The 16,925-nt window shown below is 29.5% G+C and overlaps 1 protein-coding gene across 2 annotated transcripts in view; it reads left to right on the forward strand.

The window, feature by feature from the left end:
• The window catches only part of LOC107454507 (diuretic hormone receptor), an 82,734-nt gene that overhangs the window by 45,430 nt on the left and 20,379 nt on the right, over nt 1–16,925 (forward strand). Inside the window, exons 3-5 of one of the 2 annotated variants that reach the window (XM_087167494.1) lie at nt 4,337–4,459; nt 13,575–13,675; nt 14,367–14,467. In XM_087167494.1, the coding sequence (XP_087023620.1) occupies nt 4,337–4,459; nt 13,575–13,675; nt 14,367–14,467 (325 nt within the window). The remainder of the gene's footprint in view (nt 1–4,336; nt 4,460–13,574; nt 13,676–14,366; nt 14,468–16,925) is intronic. The other variant, XM_087167495.1, reaches the window with a different exon arrangement.

Consider the following 16,925-nt stretch of genomic DNA (forward strand, 5'->3'; position numbering starts at 1 on the left):
CCCATAATCCGTCTACCACTTAAGATATTTTACGATCAGTGCGAGCCGGAAGCAGAATTCATATCAATCAGCCGTATCAATCAGCATCAGCAGTCCAGCCAACATCTTTTGGGTTTTAACCACTGACAAAAAATGAAGAAACATTTAATGATCGTGTTGAAATAAAAAGAGTTAAAATAAAAAGTATTGTTTTAAACAGAGTTGGCCAAAAATGTAATCGATTACATTTTTTGATTACAGTAATCAATTACTTGTAATCATGATTACAATTTTCAAAAATTTTGATTACAGCTGTAATCATGATTACAATATTGATTACAGTAATCAATTACTTGTAATCGTGATTACAAAGTTTGATTACAGCTGTAATCATGATTACATAGTCGATTACAGTAATCAATTACTTGTAATCATGATTACAATTTTCAAAAAATTTTTATTACAGCTGTAATCATGATTACAATTTTGATTACAGTAATCAATTACTTGTAATCATGATTCCAAGTAATTGCGATTACAAGTAATCACAACAAAAACGATTACAAGTAATTATGATTACAAGTAATCAAAATATATGATTACATGTAATTTGATTACATGTAATTTGATTACATGTAATTTGATTACATGTAATCATGATTACATGTAATCTAATTACACGATTACGAGACTATTGTATTCTTATAAATGATTATATTTTACAGTAGATAGTAGAATGTATTTTATAATGATACATTTTGCACGTATTAACATGTACTGCATTTTGTACGTATTTGTATACCTACAAATGAATGTAACTGAAATGTATGTACATATGATTTTGTCTAGTGCATATGTTCAGACATTTTAGTATCACACACATGTACATACACTTATATTGTAGGTATACAATATATGTACGTATGTATATAGATAAAAATTACGTATGTATGTGCAAACAATGTAGGCATGTACATTTATACACAATGAATATATGCATTTTATGCAAATATTTGTGTATGTAAAATGTATATCTATGTTCATGTACGCATGTATATACAAGCACTTGTGTTTGTACGAACATACATACATTGTCTGTACAATGTATGTCCCATGCATGTATGTGCAATTTATTTATGAACAGTACAATAAATGTATGCATGTACAATATAGATATATCTGTAGGATGTACAATATATGTATGTATACATGTACATGATACGCATGTCCAGTGTATTTATGTACATGTACATAATATGTTCATGCTCAATGTAAGTATCCAAATATGCATAATACATTTGTGAATTATTGTACGTACATTGGGCGTATTTATATTTCACATATATTCATACATGCATTCGACATGCATAACGTACGTGCACACATTTGAGATGCATATATTGTACAGATGTATATACATATAGCGTACAGATGTATATACATATAGCGTACAGATGTATATTCATATAATGTACATATGATGAAATGAACATATAATGTTCATATAATGTACATATGTGTGTACATATACAGTACGTATGTGCATAAATATATTGGGCATAATTCTTTCGTACAAATTTTACATGTGTACATGCATGCTATCCCTATCTATGCATATGGTGCAATGTATATATGTACAATGAATGTATCCACACATGTACAATACACGTATGTTCCATGTATGCATATCCATATGTACTATATATGCACGTACAATACATGAATGTATGTATACATTGTACATGCGTACATACATTACACGTATACATATGTACATTACATTTATGTCTAAATATGTGTACAATGCAATAAATAAAATGCATGTAAGTTAACTTTTAATGACTCAAGCAAGTTAAATGACAAAATCAAACGATATTTAAATTTAGTTTTCAGCTTTAATTGTTCTATATCATTTTGAAATTCTCTGAATAAAAAATTATTTTCAGGTATTTTCATGAAATGTTTGACAATACAGATTTATTTTTTTTATAACATAATGCATGATTCATAGAAATTTTTTAAATGGTAAGAAAAACGGTAAATTTTATGTGTGGAATTAATATTTAGAAATTCCAAATAAAATTATCGTTTGCTTTCTAAAAAATATGAGATCGAGTTTCATATACCTTAGAATAATTTTAAAACAAATTTTAATAACTTTACTCATATAATTTTTTTTAAAGTATGCACAATGTATGTGTATATTGTAATTACATAAGTGTACGCACGTATTTGTACATTACTTGTAATTATGTACATGTATACGTTGTATGCACATGCATACATTGTGCATATAACTATTTTTTTGTACATCCATGCATTACATGCGCATAAGTATTAACAAAGTATGTAGTTATACAAGTACATACGTAAGTTGTACATAAGTACATACTTTGCGTGCACATATATCGATGTACATATAAATATGCATGTATACATGCACGCATTTTATTTACGCAACTATGTGCATATATTGTACCTTTAAATAACATTTTTACATATTGTACGCAAATACGCACAATTTTATATACAAACGTACATTGTATATACGTGCTATTATCGTAAATTTATACAATATATGCACTTAAGTACATAAAAGCATGCAAACGCATAAACATTATTTTCATATACGTTCATACATACATTGTCTATGTATACAAAGATACAAAACATTGCCTTTTTGTACAAACTAACATACATGCGTACATGTATCATAAATGCATAATTATATGTACTAAGCATATGCGCATTGCATTAAGTATATTACAATATAATTATGAATATTGTACGTACAAACAACGTTTGTGCATACATTGTATGTATAGGAATCGCAAATTGTACGTTCATGCGTGCGTACATTCTATGTACATAAAAATATGTAAACACATGAATACTTACATAAAAAATTTGACTATAGTATACAATCGTAATAACTTGTAATCGTATAGTTTGATTACAAGTAATCACAATTACATGTAATCAAATTACATGTAATCATGATTACATGTAATCATATATTTTGATTACTTGTAATCATAATTACTTGTAATCGTTTTTGTTGTGATTACTTGTAATCGCAATTACTTGTAATCATGATTACAAGTAATTGATTACTGTAATCAAAATTGTAATCATGATTACAGCTGTAATCAAAAATTTTTGAAAGTTGTAATCACGATTACAAGTAATTGATTACTTGTAATCACGATTACAAGTAATTGATTACTGTAATCAAAATTGTAATCATGATTACAGCTGTAATCAAAATTTTTTGAAAGTTGTAATCACGATTACAAGTAATTGATTACTTGTAATCGTGATTACAAGTAATTGATTACATAGCTGTAATTATCTGTAATCAATTACAGTTGTAATCGATTACTGTAATCAACGGCCAACTCTGGTTTTAAATAATGCTCATTTGTAATGTTGCGTTAAAATTAAAACCAAAATAAAAACTGTCAAGCTGTATTGTGGTACATTGTATCAAATCCACAACTCAGTGAACTGCTTGGATATAATTATAGATCCATACTTAATTATATTGGTCACATTGAGAACAAGTTATAGTGAGAGCATGTAATAATATAAAAAACTCAAAATAATATTTAATTTTCTTAAAATATAAATTTTTCACTTTTTTTAAAAGGATAAATTTATAATACAATGCATGTAAAAACATCTTCTAATAAAATGATCCTTAAATTCTTATTTATTTAAAAAATATGAAAGACACAATTAAAATTAAATATTCTTCAAAACGTAAGTCGAAGAGAGAACATACCACTTTTATTTAGATGGGTTGTTCCAGCATATCGCCGCAAAATGAATCGATACAAATTCCAGATTATCGCTCACACACAATTAAATAATAAATAAATAGAATCTATTTTTAACAGTCTCTTCGAACTGGTATGTTGCTACACATCAAATCATACCTGGGCGAAAATAACTCAAATATCACTTAAATCTTCAACTCAAGCTCAACTTAACGCAAAACAAGTATTTGACTCAAACATAGATGTATTCAACTTAAGTTGAGTTCAAAAAATTTCACTATTTTTAGAGAAAAACTAACTCAATCCTTTTAAATGACTGTATACAAAACAAAATTAGAACACATTTATTATGCACAGATCAACTATTGATAATTTTTTTAAAAATAACAACAACTATAACTATTTAAAAATGCATGAATTAAAGCAAACGCTTAACATTATTAAATATTATTAAATTCTTTAATCCATTATATAATATATCATATCAAATCAAGTTTATGTTAAATATTGAATGAAAATTATGAACTGCTTTTCAATACAAGATATTATGTTTCAATACTATGGTTTTTCATTTTCAGACGGTGCAGCAGCTTGTAATGCAACGTGGGATGGCTTGACATGTTGGCCGATTACACTAGCAGGGAGTACAGCCTCTGTGTCATGCTTTCCTGAATTCAATGGAGTAAAGTACGATGTAAGTGGTAAGTTCTCGTTTCACATACTCTTACTTATATGCACAAATTAACTATCTTAATTATTAATTACTTACACTGAAACTAGTCAAGCAGTTAAAGTACAGGGTGTTCCAAAATTATCTTTACAACTTCAAAAATTCATAACTTCGAACATAAACAAGATATTTTTATTCTGTCTTTTGCATGTATTACTGCAACTAATAAAGTTTTTTTTTCTATAGGCTGAAAAGTTATAAGTGAGGATGTGGACACCACAATAGAAAGCTCAATGCGTCTCATGGTTCATAGAGACGAAATCAGATACACAGGTTCAACGGAACTTCAGGACAAATTTCCAAAGAGATCCACCATCCAGACCCTCCATCCGTGCATGGCACACTAGCTTCATGAGCACCGGATTAGTATTGCATAAAAGTGGAGCCGGACGACCCAGCACAAGTCCAGAAAATGTGGAGCGAATACGGCCATGAGACGCATTGAGCTTTCTGTTGTGGTGTCCACATCCTCACTTAAAACTTTTCAGCCTATTGAAACAAAAACTTTATTAGTTGCAGTAATGCATACAAAAGACAGAATATAAATATCTTGTTTATGTTCGAAGTTATGAATTTTTGAAGTTGTAAAGATAATTTTGGAACACCCTGTATTTGAATGAATATAAAACGATTGATTTCAATGAATCAACTCAACAAGGTCTTATTCTTAATGAATTCAAACTAAAACCAATTCATTTGTATTTATTCTTTTCTACATTCCATTGTCTTTCAATGAATGAAACTAAGCATGTATTGAATGGTTTTCAAAAGAAAGTTTATTTGCTTAAAAGAGAAATAAAATAAGTAATGACCCAGTAAGCAGCGAGAAATTTATATTAAATACTGAATTGAACCAAACAATCATTTAATTTCTTTAATGAATTAAATACAGTAATTTTTTTCTATATACAGTATTTTTATTTAACAGATTAATCACAATAATCAGTTTTTGCAATGAAAACAATTTAACACCTTCTGGTTTTAGATTAATTATTTATTCATATGGGTAAGATAAACAAATTCATTTAAGAAAAGAAAAATGAAATTGATAATACAAGAAATATAAAAACTTATATGCGGCAAGCATTTTCAATCATCTTTTAATAAATTCAATACAATAATAATTTATTTTAATAATTGAACACAAATTTTAAATTTTTTCCCCTAGAACCATTATGTATTTTTTTTTTTTTTGCAATTTTAATTTCTATTAACTTTTAACTTATCGATGAAACGAAATATAGTAAAATAGCGAAACCTTAGTATGAGTGTCCAACAACATTGTATAGTTTTCCTTCGCAAAAGATGTTATCTAGCAATCTTCGATCAAAAGTTTCAATAGAATCAATGTATCATTTCGTTGTTTTCAATATACTTAATTCAAAATCAAATATTTTCTAACGAGTTCATAACAAATATCAATTACTTCTCAACTATTCATTTTAACATGCGTTAGTTATTTTTTTTTCTAAAGAATTACTTACTTGAATAAAAAAAGCAAAGTCAGCAGTATTTTTCGAGAGAAGTTTATAAAACTGATATCAAATAAGCAATAAAAATTTCCATGCATTTCTCATTTTATGGCAATACCGCAACTAAGTATTCTTTTAAGACTGAGATTTTAACTACAAGTTCGGACACTTTATTGGACTTACGAAATTTAGTAACATCAAAATAGAAGCTCTAGTAAGGTTATCCATTGAAATTTTATAACATTCCTTCCGAAAAGAAAATTGTGGTATCTTGTGCTCTGCTATAAAAGTGTTCAGAATGACTTACCGAATGCAAAATCCACTGGAAGAGGAAAATAAATTGTTTCCTTTCTTTGTGGAATGAGGGCAATCAATGTATTATATGCAGTCTATGTCATATATTTAGTGGCTTTAAAAAAAGGGTTATTTGCTGAATGCGGCTAGAACTGATTCTTTATTTTTCAAGTTTAAATTAATTTATTGGCAAAGCATATGAAAGCAATCAAAAGGATATTTTTTTCTTTATATACTTATTAAAAATATATTCTTTTAAAAAAACCTGCTTAACTTTTTTGTAAGAATATGAAATGAAACTTGTAAACAGCGTGGGTTTTATTTTCCACCAATAAATAGGAAGTTTTCGAACTCGTGCAGTCACGGGTTAGTTACTGTCTCGTAAATAGTACTGTAAATGTTATATAAATATTTTTAAATGTCTCGTAATTAAATGAAAAACAGATTAAATATTATGTTACTCTTTATACGTCTTAAGTTAGAATTTAAATACTTCTCTGATCACATAGATATTTTAAAAAGTATAAGGCTATTTGAAGCTATTTGTTTGAACTGTTTTAAACAAGTAATTCAAGTGACGATTAGTTTAGCTATTTTTCATTATCTTCAAGTTTTTCTTGTAAAGTTTTATTAATTTAAATTTTCGAACTCACTATAACTTTTTTCACTCGACTTTACAGTTAACGGCGTAATTATCTCGACAATCCTTAAATGAACATTGAAACAAGATTACGTGATCTGTGTTTTTAAACATAAGGCAATAATTTGCACTCCAGTCGAGAAAATTGGTTTCGTGAAACAAAAAGTAACAGTCACTTGTTTTCCGAACTATAAATTTGTTTGCTTTCTTAAATTATAAATTTGTCTGATTTTTTTTAAATAAAAACTTTATATTGAGATTTTTTTTCCATTTTTTAAAAAAAAAACATAATTATAAAACCAATTATCAATTCAAATACACTTTTAAACTTGTTAAATAAAATAAGGTAAATGCAGATAAAAAGACAAATTTTTTAATTAAGGAAAAAAAATAATATCACCGATAGGAATAAAAATATTTTAAGAAGTTTTCTTCTTTTTTTTCTAAGTTACAAATAAAAAAATTAAATGCTAACTCGTGAGTTTTAAACAACATTTGCATTAATGTATTTTAGTTAAAAACATGATAATGTTTAAACGCAGAGCTAAAAATTTTTATAGACATTAAACTTTCAAACTTTAACGAGAGCACATTAACATGAGAAAATATCAATTTAAAATATTGAAATTGAATGTTTTAATGTAAATAAGGTAATGAATTACTTTTAAAAAAAATTATTTTTTTAATTAAAAAAAAGTGTTTTTAAATACATCTGAATTAACTTAAGGAAACAAACTTAATGTTTATGATATAAGGAGTCTTAAGAGTTAATAAACTTTTATTTTAATGAATAAAATTTATGTATTTACCATAATCAAACACAAATATTTTATTAGATTAAATTACTTTAAAATACGTCGAAGATAAAGATCGTGATCTTTCCTTTAAACTATAAACGTGACTTGTATTTCAGAAGAAAATTAAATTATCTACTTAATTTCAGCTGAACAGCGATATATTTTTCATCTGTCGGTAATTTCTAGACAACAAAGATGTTTGGAATTCTATATTTTCACTTTGTTGTTGTAGAAACAGTAAAAGACGAATCTTTTATAATCAGATATGGGTACTAGAGGGCATAAAGGAGTTTGTTTTAGTAATTAACAAAGTAACAAATTTTAAATAAATTTTCAAATTTATAGATGTATAACTACATTATTTTAATCCAATGCGAAAAAGTCACATTTAAATGTAAAATTTTGTACTTTAAATATTGATCAATGAAAACAAATTAAAACTGACAGATATTGTTGTTGTTCATTTACGTCGCACTAGAGCTGCACAATGGGCTATTGGCGACGGTCTGAGAAACATCCCTGAGGATGATCCGAAGACATGCCATCACAATTTTGATCCTCTGCAGAGGGGATGGCACCCCCGCTTCGGTTCAAGGCATTTTGTTGTTCTTGTTTGTTCTTGTTTGAAATGCCAGTTAAATTGTTAAGCAATGACAATTAAATTAAATTGATAATTAAATGGACAATTAAGTTGCAATTTTGCTTTTTATGGCATAACTATTTTTATTTTAATTTCAATTACGGCTGATTTTAAATTATTTAGATTTATAAAAGCACGGGTCAAAATCACTACTAGAAACAAAAACAAGACAAAAATTAGATTGATTAAGATAATTTTAGGATTGCTATTTCGGTAATGTAACCCTCACTTGTCATCCACGTTGTTGAGTTTGCCAACCACAAAAAAGGGATAATTAGAAACTATTAAAGGAAGTGAAAAAAAAGTTCTTTTTATATTGAGCAGAGCTATGTAGCGTGATCTTATAAATGAATTCAACGTACTCAGATTCAGACTTTATGGTTCACTGGGGTACGCTAATTATTTAGGGAAGAACCGTGGTGTCTCAGGAGATAGAGCCTTCGACTTCCAATGAGGTGAACCGGGTTCGAACCCCAGGTGCGGAATTCGGTCGATACGAATTGCTCGCGTGGCTCGCACCGACCACAGTGCTGGCATAAAAAATATCCTCAGTGGTATACAGATCATGGGTTAGAGTCCCTTTGAAGTCAGGCAAATCATGGGTGATTTTCGTGGTTTTCCTCTACATGTAACGCAAATGAGGGTTAATTCCATAAAAAGTCCTCCATGAAATCAAATTTTATCCAGTACTTGATCCAGGAGTTCCCCTTGTTTTCGGAATTAGGGTCAAAATTACAAGGCGACGGAGTTGAACATTAGTATTCGTAAACCAAAAATTGGGTCAACTGATCAACGACTGTAATAAAATAAAATAAAAATCTATTATTAAAAAAGTGTACTATGAAGTTAAATACAGCACCATGACGAATTCTAAAATTAGTTTAAGTAGTTTTTCAAAAAAACTGCATAATACTTTTTCACCTGAGATTGAACATACGAGTCTCGTAAACGGGATGGCGTAACACAACTATCATAACTATATATCCAAACCTAATGTCCTGTGAGGTAAATTTACGAGTTAAGAAAATATTTTTCAAATCCACTTAATTTAGAACTATAAAAAAAAAATAATAAAAAAAATTGCGATCGCCGATGGTGATCACAGGTTACCCTTTGGCAAAATTGTTGCTGTCTAATTTTTTTTGGAAAAGCGGTTTTATTGTGTTTTCATCTTGGACATCTTTAGCTGTTAATCCTGAACTGCTCGGTACATAATTTCGCAGACATATTGAAATGAAGCTCAGACACATTCTGTGTAAATTCTTTTGAGGATTGAACAGACATTAAACAGCCAATCAAGATCAATATTAACGGTCAGATCTAAGTCTACGGTCTTATGCAAGTCATTGGGTACGTTGACAATGAATCCTTTTATCCCTGACTGGTGATCAAAACCCAGTTCTCGTATTTGCATGAAAGAGGTTCAGAGAGTCACCATTTGCTCTTCGGTAGTGTTCTTCTCAACCACTTTGGTACTTTTGTGAGAAACGGTCTACATGCTTGCGTTTGCGAACGGAATAATTTTGTTATTCCGTTTGTGTGTAACGCTTAAGGTATCTACGTTCTTTGGCTTTGGCATGTTCAGCTTCGGTTTAGGCCTTGGCATCGTTTTTTTTTTCAAGCTTAAACTCTAACCTTCGGTACCGTGTCTATCAGTTTAGGACCCTCTTTGTTTGTGATATTCACCTGAATTAGTTTTGAAAACGATACAGTTTGAACTGTAGGTTAGAATTTCTAATTCTTAATTAATTCAATAAAAACAAAAATATCGTTCAAATGATGAAATTCTCTTTGATTCACAATGATGTATTTATGGGATCTCTCTGGTCCCATACCTCAAAAATAAACTCACCAATTTAATGCATAACAAAATTAAAAGTTAAAAAAGGAATTCTAAAGAAATTATCGAACATCAGCTGTTGCCATAGCAACGCCTGCAAGGACGACGCATGCGCACTGTTTACTATTACTCTTGAACACAGTTAAAAAGTGTTGTGAATTCCAAATAAGATGCGCACGCCATCGAACCCAAAACAAGACCCATTTTGCCAATGGGTAATAAAATTATTTCGAGGGGATGGTTTAAACTAAGAAATCAAGCACCAAAACGTACTCTCTCTTAATAAACATGATTTTTTTCAGCGAATTTAGTTTCCAGACATCCAAATAAGGGAGCAGACGCGAAGAGAAAAAATATGGTCCCAATAGTTTGAGTAAAAGAGCTGTCGAAAATTTGGACCCCTTAAAGCGTTTGTTTTACTTTTTGCGTGTTTTGCCATATCTCGAGATCTTTAAAAGCGAATTGAAAATGTTTTGAACGCAATTATAAAATTCGTTTATTCAATGATAATACCATACAAAAAGTTTCAATAATTATATATTATTTTTTTATTATTTTACTAGCTGAATGCCCTTTCATACGCCCGGGGTGTTAGGACTCCTTGATGTTAATTTTTCTTTTTGCGTGTTTCGCTGTATCTCGAGAATTTTTTTAACGAATTGAAAATTTTTTGCACACAAATACTAAACTTGTTAGTTCAAAGATAATTCCATGCAAAAAATAACTGTTATTAATTATTTTTTATTATTTTATTTAATAATAGTTGAAAATTTTCGAATTATAATGCATAAACAATTTTACATCAACTTTAATGAATGTAATTAAAAATGACAAATACATAAAATTTGTCAAATCGGTTGAATAGCTCTTAAATCAAACTTTAAATCTACATATTTTCTAAAAATTTGATTTCTCTGGGACTATTTGACCATTGACTATTTGACAGCATTACGCAAATATACAGATGGCAGTAGTAGCGCGTAAAGAACGCATGCATGGAAAGTGCACTGGCAAGCCTTTTTTTGGTTCAAGTTATTCATTTGAGAATGTTTCTGGTGTAATTATGGCCGCAAGACGAGAATTTTAATGAATGTAAATTTTAATGACTTTAAACGTGGAATGGTACTTGGAACTAGACGCATGGAACATTCAACTTCAGAAATTGACACGGAATTCAACATTTCTAGGGCTGCAGTGTCAAGAGTGTTGAGAATACCTAATTTCAGGCATAACATCAAACCAGGGATAAAGTAGTGGGTAACCGCCTATACTTAATGACCGAGACCGTGAACGTATGCGGTAAAATTGTCAGTGTTAACAGATAAATAATATTTCGCGAAATAATCCCAAACCTTAATGACGTTTAAGCCGTGAAAAAGACGTGACCATTAGGACCATGTGGCGAAATTTAGCTGTAATGGGATACGTCAGTAGAAGACTTGCTAGATTGTCTTTAATAACAGCTGGATATCATAGACTTTAAATCTTTAAAACATAAGTTGCTAGCCGACTGCTGCTCCACCTTTCCAAATAAGTAGAATTTCAAGTATTTCAAGATTTAAAATCGTTCAGTCGAAATTCAAGACAATATGTAAGTACAATAAACTAATATTACTCAAGTGAGAATGTATTTAATTTTTGTATCTTACATGTTGGTCTAATATCGTGAATATCGTGGTGAATTTGTAATTTAAAATGCGTAACACTACATATACTGAGATTAAGAAAATGCTTATCACCTCAATGGCACCTTTGATGGATAATAAACCTAATTAGCAACTTTTCTAAAATTTATTATGTAATTATTTGCTATTATTAATTATGCGAGTCAATGAATTTCATTTGTATGGGGGTTTTCGTTAAAACGAAACGAACTTTAACTGCTATAACTTTCTTTAAGTTAAAAGATTACACAGATCCAAAACGGTAAATAATGCATTATAAAACGAAAAATAAACTTTAAAAAAGTAATTAATCTTAATAGAGCTGTTCAGGAACTGAAAGGCAACATAACCATGGAAATGAGCATTTGCGCTAAAAAATTAAGTCTTTACATTTTATTTAACTCATTTAATTGGTAAATAAAATGAACTTTAGTTTGGTAACCAATTTAATATGTGAAAATCTACTGTGTAATTATTTGCTACTATGGACTATTTTTTAATTTTTTAGTCAAATTAAAAAATATCAAAAAATTAAGTCTTTAAATTTTATTTAACTCATTTAATTGGTAAATAAAATGAACTTTAGCATGGTAACCAATTTAATATGTGAAAATCTACTGTGTAATTACTTGCTATTATGGACTATTTTTAAATTTTTTTTGAAGACAAAAAAAATTTCTATTAAAAACCTTTCTTAATATTGATGCCCAGAAGTTAGGACTTAAATTATCTAAGTAATAAGTGCGTACTCATTTCAATTATATAATATTATGTGTGTTTGGGGCATTTGTTACCCAACCTCTCATCTTCCACTAATCTGTTGCAAGAACCATGTAATTAAACTAAAATTAGTGGCAAATTTGATGTTTTCAACCGAAAATTCGACACAATATTTCTCACATAAGATATCAATTGATTTGAAAAACATTTTATAACTGTAATCTCCATGTAAAATGACAACTTTTGCTTTGATACATTTTCACTCAGAATTGAGAGAATTTTGAAAAACGAGGCATTTTACTGCACACTGACGCACATCATTAATATTGCCCTTTATATGAATAAATAGGGAAAGTGTATGCTGTTGTATAAGCGCCTGATTAGTAATAATGCTCAAAATGTGCTAAACTCAAGTAAACGAAACATTCCTCTCGAAGGGATTATTTGGAATTTGCGAATCATTTTTATGATAGCCTCTAGCAAATGCTGCTTATTTTTCTGAATTTTTAAGTCCAAATAACACTAACGCTTCTGGAGTTATAAAAGTGACACACAGACAAACTTCTCCTTCTATTATTATAGATATCATTAAATATCAATATGATCGGATATCAGCATCTTGTTAGGAAAGAAGTAAAGAGAGTTAGTGATTTCATTATAGTGGTAGGAGTAAGGAGTCTTTTTAAAAATTTTTGGCTATAAGCCTGCGAACTCCAATATGTGTTAGAATGTTCTCTAAACTATAATAACACTGAAACTGAAGTAAATAAAATAATTTTGTGACAATCTTTTTGCCGATGTTTTTATATTTTGATTTAAAAAAATAGCAATAATTTTTAAGTGAAAGATTATTCCATTTTATGTAATTGTATCGATTAGTTTTCAAAGTATTTGTTTCATTTTTATTAATTATCCTTGATATAAAATAAGTATATTTCAAAAGTAAAATGTTAAAATTCGTACACTATTTGAGTAAGATAAAAAGAATAATGAAATGCTTTATCATTATTTTTTTTTAGGAAATGCAAGTCGTGAATGCTTGTTTAATGCAAGCTGGTCCTCGTGGTCAAATTACAGATCTTGTAAACCCATTAAGCTGGTTGAAGAAGAATACTTGCAAGTAAAATAATTTTATAACTTATATCACCGTTAACGTCTTTGTTTTTCTTTATTACTAATATTTACTTACTTAACGTTATGATCGGTGGTATTAGAATCCAAGATAGTTGTGCCTTTTTTATAATGTATGTTTTTTAATCTCCAATTTTTTGTTTAACACTTCTTCTAATTATGTTTTTCTTAATTGTATTGACAGTAAGTGAGGGTAATTTTGAATAAATCTTAAAGTTTACTTAGATTATGAAATATTGCTTACGCTTTGTGCTGTATAGCCTATTCCTGTTGTTTTGCTACTAAACTCCACCTTCAACCAAAACAAACACGAAAAAAATTGGTAAGGTCTCTAAAATGTCTCGTAGTTGTAGAACCCGTATTTGCCTGATTAACTTGTGACGTATGGGACTCAAGGTAAGGTAGTCTAACAGTGCCATAAACAAATTCTTAAGAGAAAAAAAAGAAGAAAAAAAAGTCTGAAACCAATGAAATGAAAGAAAACTGTCAGATTGAAAGGAGGCTGTTATAGATGGTTAGCCATTATTTTGAAGTTTGTGTATTTAATTTAACTGTAAGCTTCACTTAAAAATATATTTGGTGGTATAACTTTTTTTAATTAAAAATGCAATGAACTGTAGTGCAGTATTTTGCTACTTTAATGTAAATATATATCCCCCCCCCCCATTTCTTTTCTAAAGGTGCTATGGGATATGCGGGATGCAGTAACTGTGTACTATGTTGGATATGGTTTTTCCCTAGTGGCTCTTACTATAGCTTTATGGATATTTTTATATTTTAAGTAAGTGGCATTTTAAATTTTCATAAGAATGCTTTTATAAATTTACAATTAGTTATTTTTTGCTAATGATCAGGAAAAAAAAGATTACTATTTTCTGCCAAGAAATTTTTTTTAAAAAATGGCATATAAATTATACTAAAGTGGGGAAAACAACTTTGACTAAGCGTTTAATGATCAGTCTTATAGCAGTTTGTTTTATTACTAGTGCACTCTTCTCGTAAATGCTCAGTGACTCCAGAAAAAAGGGCTAAAAGCGTTGCTTGCAAATTCGCACTGAGTCCTAGCACAGTTATGATTGACGATTAATAATCAACACAGACTGAAATAAATTTTGTCTTTCATAATTAAATTATGTTATTCGTGTATTATATTGCCCGTTGACCTCCTTGTCTTTTTGCATTTATATTGCAGTATGTTCCATTTTGCTATTCAGTTTGCTAATGGTCCCTGACCTCCAAATGGATTGCTAAAAGCAAGACTCAAATGATTGCGCTGCTCCCCAGCACAGTTATTCCTGAATAATAACGAACAAGGAATGAAAACTTTTACACTGAAAGTAGTAAATTTTTTATAAAGACACTACGAGAGAAATAAGAGTCATGTGTTCGCATCACGATGTGAAAAAGAGTTTCTGAAACTTCAGCAAAACTGTGTCGAAAAAAACACTTTTTCTAATATTGCAAATGAACAACTCCAGGCAAAGAAGCGAGAAATAAGGCAGGATTATCTCAAAATGCAGCAACTTTTAAGAAAAATTCTACGTAATTCGACGCAGAAATTTAGAAGTTCTGTTGTGACTTGAGTAAATATCCACGTTTTGATGCCACCCAAAACAAGACAAACCTACATAGATTTCACTATAATGTATTTCAGTCTTTGTTCGAAACGACAATTTTAGATTAAATAAATAATAAAAGCCACAAAATAAACAGTTTATGAACAGTTAAACGAATTCTAAAATTGAATTTCTGAATGTGATTTATCAAAACTCTTATGCGGGTTTTAGACATCATCAAGAAATGCGAAATTAAAGTTAACGATCAAAAGTGTTGCCATATTTCAAAACTTTAAGCGCAAACATTTACTTACCTCTATTCGCTAAGTTATGAATAAAATAAAAAATATCTTAGTTTCTCGACACGAAATTGTAATTTTATGACATACTTGAAAATGTATAAAACTTAACGAATTATAAAGAAAAATTTATCGAAAAGTTCTAGTTAAAGATGAAATTTTGTTTCAAAATATTTTCCTCGGTGCTCCATTTAGATTAAAGTGTAAAACTTACTAAAACAGTTAAAAAATTATTTTTTATTTATTTCTCCGATAGACTTAACTTTTAAGTACTCTAATTATTCTCGAAATAATTAAATAAGTGATTTTCTGCTGCGTTCTATTAACATTAAACTCTAAAAAGATATTTTTTACTACAATTTAATATTTTGTGTTCTTGAGTTTAACCCGATCCTGTTTAAAAATTTAATTGATATAATACTAAACTCAGAGGCATGACAGCCCATAGAGGGCGAAGACTTACCATGCATATCTCAAATTTCTCGATCTTGGGCTCTAAGGTGCAGGAGCAGATGTTCCGGTTGGGTGATAAACCGAAAGCGTAATCCCCAGTGTTTAGCCCCCAAACATGCTTGGTACTCATTTTATGGACCCACTGAAGGGATGAAAGGGTGAGTAAACCATGCCCGGCCCTAGGATCGACCCCAGGACCTGCAGCACGAGAGCGCGAAGCAGTACCACTCAGCCACTGGGTATCAAAATTGATATAATAGTTATTTAAATTTCAGGTAAGTTACGACTAATCGTAATATATTTCCATTAAGGAGGGATTCATAAATGACGTCACTTTTTTTTTGAATCCTCCTCCTCTGTCACAAAGTACCACACTTCACCAATACCTCCAAACTCTATTTATCCCATGTCACGCTATATTGTATAAAAAATATACTAGCAATTATTATAATAACAAAACATATATCAAATTTATTTTTGAAATGCGTCTTAATAGCATTTGCGAGCATAAAAATAAGGATTTTATGTATAATTCTTTTAATGAAAAATATGAGAAACAGATAACCTAAAACCTTCTTATCTGCTGATTTTCCCCTCCACGCATGACGTCATTGTGACATCACATGACTTCATTTGACTAATATGATTCCATTGGAAAGTATACAAGGCATGGTTAACTTAAGATTCTTAGAGTAGAAATTTTCCTATCCGATTGCAGACTGTTACAAAAGTTCGAACATGGTTAACCATAGTATCGTACAAATCCACTTCGCTGTATCAAATTGTCAGACAGAGTCATGTTGCAGTACAAGCTAATTTATTGTACATTTTCGACATCGAAGTTCCAATTTAATGTAAATAGGGTTAAACTTAGTACCTCATTATACTTGCAGATAATTTAAATGATATTATGATTCATTATACGAATTTT

The sequence above is a fragment of the Parasteatoda tepidariorum genome, chromosome 7 (genome assembly GCF_982258835.1).
Source record: "Parasteatoda tepidariorum strain Cologne lab strain chromosome 7, Ptep-v5.0, whole genome shotgun sequence".
In the NCBI taxonomy this organism is placed as follows: Eukaryota; Metazoa; Arthropoda; class Arachnida; order Araneae; family Theridiidae; genus Parasteatoda; species Parasteatoda tepidariorum.